We start from the raw sequence: 9,392 nt of genomic DNA, 5'->3' as shown, positions 1-9,392 counted from the left end.
TTTTCCGTCATTGACACTTTTTTTTAGTTAGCAGCCAGTGACGGAAAATTTTAACAGATTACATTATGTGAGATTTATTGGAACTTGATTTATTGTCACTCTGTCCACTTGGTGGCGAGTGCGCTCGTGCTGAATATCAAATTAATGAACAAATAGCTTTTCTGAATTTACAAGCTGTTTTATTGACGTCTTTCTGCGGGTGAAACACTGATTGAGCGATTACATGAGAGAGACAGATTTCGGTAAGTTGGACTGCATCTTTCAACAGATGTTCATTCATGTTTATTTCGGTAGTGAATGTATGATCGCGGTCACTCGAGCGCCAAAACGGTAACGTTATTTCTTTAAATTTTGTAATAAAATGGACAATTTGAAAGCTGAGACTTTATTTCATATCAAAAGTAACAGCTTATTGCGATTTATATTGGACAAACATTCATGACGAAACCTGAAAAGTATCTCAAGCTATCTGTTTTCAACTTTCTCAAATGCACAGTTCGTGAATAAAAATGAAAATGTGAATTCGTGCATAAAAATGAAAATGTGAACAAAAACAGATTTATTTGGCTTATAAAAAATAAAAAATATGAAAATTAAAATGACCTTTTTTAGATCCTATCAGTCAAAATGAATGACAATGTGGAAGTTGTAGACAAACAGTCAAACTGCAGTCACCTCACCATTCCTCCAAGCTCGCGATATTTTCAAGTTTTATTCCCACAACATAGAATACATGAGTACTACCATCTTGTGATTTTTTGCTTTTCTTGTAAAAAGCTAGTCTAAATGGGACGTCATCAGCTGAACAGGTAAACTCGTACATTTCTGCTTTCAAGGCCTTGTAGAAAATGAAAAGATCATGAGCTCTATTCAAAAATGAAGGAGATCATATCTGTGTCTATATTAACCTTTGATGAGTAGATCACAGCGATTTTCATTTGATCCAGTCACATGAAACAGCTTCTCGACCACACAGTTTCATTGTTTCTGTGTTATAATAATTCAAATGATCACAGAATTACTGGGATAAAAGTTTATAGTTTGGATATAAACACTGATGTCTACAGTAGTGATGAAAGCAGAGTAAATCACCTTTTGAAAGTAACTTGAATAAAGATTGTATATCAATCACATCTTACAGCAGTGGATCATTCATTCAACAGATTTATTCAAAAACGCTGATTCATCCAGAAGTATTAATGAGTGAGTTCAATGTTTTCTGATTGTTAAAAAAAAAAATAATAATAATAATTTTAAATGTATTGGAGAAACTATCTTTTTGCCAGAACCCAGCATGTTATTGTGTGTAGTTGACTATGGAGAATCATAAACTGCTCTCTCACAAAAGATTACCTCGTTATTTCAGGGAAATGTTCTTCAAGACTGAAAGAGTCTTGAGTCACAGATCTTATTTTCTGCAGTAATCCAAAAGCCAGTGGAAATTTTTTTTCGAAGAAACGTACGGGTTAGCCTACGAAAATACATTGAAGCTGCGTCCGAAATCGAATACTTCCCTACTATATAGTATGCGAAAAACAGTACGCGAGCAGAGTAGTATGTCCGAAATAGAATTGGAAAATCATTAGGCAAAAACTAAGTACCCAGATGACCCACTACTTCTGGCGAGATTCTGAAGTCCGCATGACACTTTACTATCCCATGATGCCACGGGAGAGGAGTTGTCGTTATATTTGAAAATGGCGGAAACCAGAGACGCAGCTGTAACATTATGAGATAAACACAGACACACATGCGAATCTATTTATTAAAAGTTGCTTGTATTGTAAAAGGTGTCTAAATGGGACGTCATCAGTCGAACAGGTAAACCCGTACATTTGTTGTAGACCCTGTTGTAGTTAATTTATAGTTTTGCTTTTTGAACGTTAATTTGTGAATATTATCACAAATAAAATGTGTAAGAATCGTAAGCTTGTATTGGTCACAGATCATATTTTCTGCAGTAATCCGAAAGCCAGTGGAAAATCCTATTGAGTTTTTGTTTTTTTTCCGAAGAAACGTACGGGTTAGCCTACGAAAATACATCGACGCTGCATCCGAAATCGAATACTTCCCTACTATATAGTATGCGAAAAACAGTACGCGAGCAGAGTAGCATGTCCAGAATCATAGAATTGGAAAAACAGTAGGCGAAAAGTACCCGCATGACCTGCTACTTCCGGCGAGATTCTGAAGTGCGCATACGATGGACACTTTACTATCCCATGTCACGGGATGCCACGGGAGAGGAGTTGTTGTCGTTATATTTGAAAATGGCGAAAACCGGAGACACGGCAGTAACGTTATGAGATAAACACAGACACACATGCGTACCTCTATTGATTCATTCATGTTTATTTATCGATGGTAATATCACAAGCAAATGGCTTTTTCCTTGCCAAAAATCAACATCTGTCATTGCTCATAGGGGTTGTGTGTGTGTTTTATGAGGTAAAATTTATTAGGTAAATAAATGTTATTTGAGAAATTCGGCAAAAGGCGTGATCTGCGAGCAGCTGACCGATGCCTCCCCTTGATTGTCGGCTTGGACGGCGTAAAAACGCAGATGAAAACAGAAACAGTGCGAAGTTGGTGCAGTCACTGTTCATGGGCTCTTTAAATTTTTGCACTGTTGTGACAGCGTATGTCACGCGCCCACCACATGGCGCATGTAGTACGTCCGGACTCATTCATACTACCCGTATTCATACTATAGACCCCTTTTGCGCCGACGTCACAGTTACGTCACAGCGCTAGCTGAAGCCAAAACAAAGTAAAAACTGGAGGCGGCCAATACAAACCAGCACAGATTCGGCTACATAATAAGGAGCTTAAATTATTGTTACTATTATTAAATGTCATCTTGTTGTGTTGTTTGGTGCAAGAATTGATGAAAAATGAATATGCTGTATCTGGAATTTTTATTTCTAGAAAATATTCACATCATTAAAATCGTACCGTAATGTCACTCTTTACATTGTCGTCGTCTCGGCAGAACCGCGGATCATACACACAAGTCTTGTACAGGAACATATAGGCATCTAAAGCTTTATATGCCCTCAGTTTCTCTTTACGATCGGTTTCTCTATAAGGTAGGTGTAGAAGTCAGGCCACTCAACCGAGGTAACGTACATTAATCCTGTCAGATCGTCCATCACTGAGTGAGCGTGTAGGCGGCTACGGGTCGGCCAATCTGGTTCCGTCCGTTAAAGATAACTTTTGGAAATAATAATCGCGGTCCTGGACACTGAGTGACCTTACACATTAAGATAAAATCGGATTTTCTCCAGTCTCTTGTTTAAAAAACAAGCTAACAATAGGCCTACTTGCTAACTAGCGTTAGTGAAGCGACCAGAGGGATCGTTCTGCCTCCACCGAAGCGTCGCCCTCAAAAAAACGTCACCATGTTTACCAACTGAAAAGGGGTCAATATAGAACGTACTTTTTTAATGGTCGCGAAGTACGTTCTTTTTTAAATATAGTGCCTACTCACATAATACGCGATTTCGGACGCAGCCCAGGACTCTATAGCTAGCCTCTCTGAAATTGCCTACCCTGCCTTTAATAGCCAAAATATGGAGGATGGAGGATTAAGTTAGGATTTTTTTAAATTTGTGCACGTGATGCTGTCTCCTTTTGTTTTGTTTATGACAAATAAAAATACAACTCCAGGAGAATGCCGTTGTTGTGAGGTAACTGGTAATCCAAACCCTTCCCAGCAAAAAAAAAAATAGTCCGCATTAATAATTTGAGAACCACAGGAGGAAAAAAAAAGCCCCCACACATTCTTCTATTCAGTTTTTTTTTTTGGTCTTTATTTACAAAATGTATTAAAATTCTTTGTACAAGGCCTCACTATCAGGGCTGGGGAACGGACGCCCACGCATGCATGTCTTACATCAGCCTGTCGCCCGCTCATGTACTCTGGGCTGAAGAAGTGCAGTTTTACAGGAAGAAACAGGTCAAAATATCAACGCTGAAACCCAGTTTCTACCGACCCTCTAGAATCTAATGGAAGTCGCAGGGCTTTACTTGGCAATCACAAGTTTTCGCATGCAGATAGAAAATTTGGGAATCCAGTCACTCGTTTTGTGAATCCTTCACTAGAAATGTACAGTTGGTTTTCGATTCGTTTTCCACGTTGACGTCTTTTTAAAAGCGTTTCGTTATAAAACTATCTGTCCAGGATCAGCGATATCCATGGAGTCACAGTTTGTTTTCCTTCTCTCCAACACACACACACACACACAAAAAAATGCCACAGCAAAATGTAAATGTGCTAAGCTTTCCCGTTAGCTCCGTTTATAAATCTATTGTAAATGTTATTAATCCTAGTCTTGTTTTTCTAAATAATTCACCAAACACTAATAATGCGCATCAAATAGAAACTAAATCTCAAAAGCTTGATTTCATGTGCGAATTATATCCGGAGAACCGTGAGGTAATCAAATACTACATCATAAAAGCCATGTCCTTTTTTTGTGGATTGCGGTTTATCTACATTAATGTGATCCGTTTGATAGCTTGGGTTTCTTGTACAGTGTGCCGTGATAAAAACTACTAAAATCTTGGAAGTTCATGTGTCAAGCGTGTGCGAATGAATGAGATTGTGATTTTGTTTTTTTGACGCTCACGTTATTGAAGGTCAAAGGGGGTTTATAGCTTCTGAACTTTTGAGAAATATAGATCATCAGACAAAAGAAAAGCACACGATATACCGCAACACATCCGACCCACTCAAGAAGATCCCGATCCGTAATCTGATAAATCAATACACCGATTGAATGAGTGTGAAAGCAAATTTACAGTAGTACAAGCTCGAGCACAATGTCCAGAGAAGACGTCTCAAGTCCGATCGGTGTGCTAAGATCTCAAGTGATGGCTTTATTTCTCGCTTTTAATTTCACAGATAAGATGATGGCATTGATTGGAGCGATGCAATGTTCCTGCGATGAGTTTGCATCAGTGTGTGAGACTCTGAATATTCCATAAGGCACTGAAGAAATCTATCCCAATTGTGGCGGCGCTCGGCGCGACCGAGGTCTTTGATTGGCTGTGGCGTCTGCGTGGGCGAGAGAGGCTGGAGCTGAGGTGTGTATGGAGAGAGAGAGAGAAAGAGAGAGAGAGAGAGAGAGTGGGCGAGAGAAGCATTGACCCCTCCTGTAGATCCAGCCATCTCTGTAAGGTGTTTGTTGTAATCGTCACACCACGCTGCCAGGCTGTGAGTCTGAAAAACACACACACACACACACACACAATATTAATGAGGATATTGCATTGACTTTCAATCGATTTTAAATCAAAAACATTGAAAATTTGTTTTACAGACCCTAGATGTAGTGTAATTATGCATTATTTTCGGCTGAATTTAAAAGAAAACAATAATGGTAACACTTTACAATTAGGTTAAAGGAGAACTCCGGCGAACAATGAACCTTTGGTCTAATAAAACATCGGTACATAGTCAACCGTTCTCTGAGATTTGTTTTCATGATAATCGAATGTAAAGAGTTTTATCTCTAAAAACTGTTTAGCGTATAATGCTAGTAATGGGGGCATTGACTAAGTAAAAAGAAATCGCTAGTTTATACCAATACTCAAAATAGCCCCACACTAACGCAATAACATAATGAGGGTCCATACAAAGCAAAACGAAGCATTGAGAACTTTCTAAGTGTACAGACCGTTTAATAAGAAGATACTTTATGAAGACAGTTCACTTTGCATATACAGACAGGAGCCATCTTAAAAAATAGTCTCGATAAGTCAAACCACGAACGTCGTGCTGAGTGATCTGAACTCTATGAAGTTCAACGAACTTCTGAACTGTATGAACGGCGTTCGGGGATCGACTCAACAATGGCGGAACGCTTTTTGGAGCCTTTGACAGAGCCAAGAAGGCCTACGTTGCCATTTCATCTGCATTCCAGGTATGCCATACTGCCCCTGGTTGCAAATTCAGAGACTGTGTCACAGCCAGTGAAGGCATGGAACACAAGAAAGGGTCTTGGATTTTTCAGGACCCAGAGACTTGGCAAGTGAAGTTCTTGCCAGTCCTGAATGCCACCCATAACTCCTCAATGTCCATCTCTGACACATGTGCTATGGCTAGAACCACAACAGTAGGTCCACGGTGCCCAGGGGGGTCTTTTTAAATCCTTTTCTTGCAGGATCCACCGCATGGAGATGCATCCTTGTACAGTATGTGCCTCTTCACGTGTGCAAGGTGTGATCTGATCTGATTCTTGTGGGTGAGATGATTGGGTAAACAACTTGTTTGGATGTTGACATTTCCACAAGGTCCCTGGTCAGAAAGTACAATAGCTAGTTTTGTTTATAACCACTCTCAGGAAGCCTTCCCTGAGTGTTTGTTAACTTTTATGTTTTTTCCATCCACTCCTGTTCTTGTCCCCTTTCCCTGCTCCTGGGACTTTAAGCTGGTAACTTCATAGCAGTCCCATACAACATCCACTCTCTTGACCATTTCAAGTTTCTCTTTAATATAAGGTATGAAGATCTTGTTGGAAAAGTCATCGAAGGTTTCAGCTACGCCTTTCAGCATGTTGATGACTGCTGACCCATATAATATTTAGACCTCACTATCTGGGGCACTGTTTCGTGAGGCACTTCTTATACTGTTTTCTAGGCAGTTTCCCAAGCGCACTCCACCATGAAGTGAGAGTGATGGAGGGTAGGCCTGATTTCAGTTTTTGAAGAAGTTTTCTCGGTTCCCATCACGGGTCTGACAGACAATGTAGAGTCTGTAAAACAGTGCACAGTCATTTTTCAGGGAGTTTTGTCTTGGACTGTCTTCTTATAGAAACTGTTAAAAGAAGAGGGAGCTTGTTCCTCTTCAAATGGGCAGTGATGCGTTTTGTGCCCTCTGCAACAAAGAGTTTGTACTGCTCTTGTCTTGTCCCATCCTATGCAACTCGAACAGCATCCACAACAGCTTGGTCTGCTAATTCTCTCGAGTTCAGCTTCAAGGTTGTTTCTGTCCTCTGCGAAGGGGTTTCCCATTTCCTCAATCACATCAACTCACATGTCTTGAATTTCAGCTGGACACTTTTGGCCTGTTCATGATACAGACTGATCTCATGAAATTGCGTATGACACACCAATTCGTATTTCCATTTTTGGCGTCCTATCAACACGCATAATTACTTTTCAGCGTGTTTATGAACGCCGTTGACTTAACGTTACATTATATGACCTACCCCATTATATGACCTACTCATAAATGCTATTAACCCTGGGGTTAATAGCATTTATGAGTCTTCCCCTACCATCCTAGGAAAAAAAATATCGCTCCCCAGATGTAGATCCACATTTTGCTTCGTTTCGCTCGGACATTTGACGGCGTGTACATACCGTACATGCAGAATCACTCGGACATTAATGGCGTAGACATACACGTGGATAGCTTAAAATGCGTATAGATAACACTTGACTTGAAAGTGGCGTGTTTACGCAAAAGTCATGATGTCATGTTGCATGATGTCTGTTTTCAGAGACACCCTTAATGCTATATTTTTACTTTTAGTTTTAACGTTAGCACTATCGTCTCTCTTTTGTTTCGCCATTTTTGAAAGTTGTGTACGGAAAAGCTTCTGTGCTCCTATTGGTCAACCTCATACATGTGACGGAACCGTCGTGGACGACCGTTAAAAAAATTAAACATGCTAGTTTTTTTGTTGTGATGTCATGAAGCATGACAGACGGGACGTAGGTTGTCGCCCATTATGACACACTATACGAGATGATACGATCGAATCTTGCACCCCGACGCCCGTTGTCGTTTACGAATCCCCACGACACCCTAAAATCGTGGGCTAAAATCGTGTAATCTGAACCAGGCATTAGTTAATAAAAATACAGCTGTTCGTTGTTTTTTCATGTTAGTTTACAGTGAATTAACTAATGTTAACAAATACAAACTTAAATAGCGTACCGGTAAATGTTGAGATTAATAAATGCTGTAGAAGTAGTGTTTAATCTTAGTTCATGTTAACTAAGGAACCTTATTGTAAAGTGTTACCACAATAATATAATATGTCCTGATTTGATATTATTGTCAATGATTTCAGATGACAATGATAGCGCGTCTGTTCCTCCAATCTTCCACTGTATTGGTTTTGGGTTTGTTTGTTTTTTTGTCTGTGCCAAACGATACACATGTAGAACATGGATTTCTTTTATTATTTATTGTACAAATATTAGCTGAATGTGTTTCCATCACATTCTGACTGATGCAACCGTTTGAAAACCAGCTAGTGCTAGGAGAGAAAAAAAACTGCACTTCTCAATTGATTCCATTATATGGAATTAATGACATTGCAAGGACAAACACAATCTCCGGCTTTGACACACACACACACGCACACAAACTCAGGCCGCATAGAAGCATTACCGTTAGATCTTCACGCTCTCCGTCCCGTACACGTTGTATCCTTCTCGGTACGTGGCAAAGTTTTGTGTGTTGGCTGGCGGGGCCGGCTTATAGCTTTGTGCGTTCTTTTCAAGTTTCAACCGTTTGGCTTCGGCACGGGACTTATAACAGAACTCTATCAAAGCCACCATCATGGCCAGGCCTAGTCCACCAACCAGAATATAGAAGACACCAGCAACATTGCTCAGGCTCAGTGCACTTGTCTTGTCCTAAGAGAAGCGAGGCACATAGTTAGCAAATCTGGCAGTGGAAATCATGTGACAAAACACTCACTCTACAGCTCTTCTATCAAGACTATATCAAACACATTTCTATGGCTAAAAGAGGAATCTAGATTCCAATGGAGAATTACATCTATGATACGGCTCGTCTAAAGCTCTACTAGCTCAGTGTTAAAGTTAAAGTCAATCTGGACCATAACTGGTGAATGTAGATGTTTTCTCTAACCTGCTCTTCTCATTGGCTTCTTCATGTATCTGAGGAAGCTGGTCAGTTACGTACAGGTCAGACCTCTGACTTAATAACCTTACTTTAAACAACTGCCTTTCCATCCTTTAACCTTCAAATTCATATTTTGACATATTTTCTACACCAGAGTACTGAGTTTAAGAATCAGTCGAACCATTCTGCTGCAGTTTACCCCCCAAACTTGTCCATTAAAAATTTGTCCATTAGTATTACACCATTTGCCGTTCATTTTCGACTCTTCCGGAAATTCACTTTCTACCCAAGTTGAGTCCCCCTTGGCTCCTTTAATGAAATTCGTCTCGACGTTCGTGGTTAACGAATAATCTGCCTTTTTTTTCTTGAGTAAAAGACAAATAAGTAACAACACTAATACATCAAATTTTAAATTCGAAGTTTGGTGAGTAAGAACTGCAGCATAATGGTTATTGTGTCATTTATATCAAGTGAAAAATAAGCAAGAAAGACAATTGGTATGCAG

At 39.7% G+C, this 9,392-nt stretch overlaps 1 protein-coding gene across 5 annotated transcripts in view; it reads right to left on the bottom strand.

Moving 5' to 3' along the window:
* Positions 1 to 4,610: 4,610 nt before the first annotated feature.
* The window catches only part of gria3b (glutamate receptor, ionotropic, AMPA 3b), a 199,061-nt gene continuing 194,279 nt past the window's right edge, over positions 4,611 to 9,392 (bottom strand). For 3 of the 5 annotated variants that reach the window (XM_089134685.1, XM_039694142.2, XM_039694141.2), the window contains 2 exons: positions 8,408 to 8,655; positions 4,611 to 5,224 (listed from right to left, as the gene is read on the bottom strand). In XM_089134685.1, the coding sequence (XP_088990811.1) occupies positions 8,410 to 8,655 (246 nt within the window). In that variant the 3' untranslated portion in view covers positions 4,611 to 5,224; positions 8,408 to 8,409. Of the gene's footprint in view, positions 5,225 to 8,407; positions 8,656 to 9,392 lie in introns of those variants that run through there. The other 2 variants (XM_039694144.2, XR_016169632.1) reach the window with 2 other exon arrangements.

Source organism: Pimephales promelas, chromosome 9 (genome assembly GCF_988280905.1).
Source record: "Pimephales promelas chromosome 9, fPimPro1.hap1.1, whole genome shotgun sequence".
NCBI classification, from domain to species: domain Eukaryota; kingdom Metazoa; phylum Chordata; class Actinopteri; order Cypriniformes; family Leuciscidae; genus Pimephales; species Pimephales promelas.
This window is presented reverse-complemented; position numbering and strand designations above follow the sequence as displayed.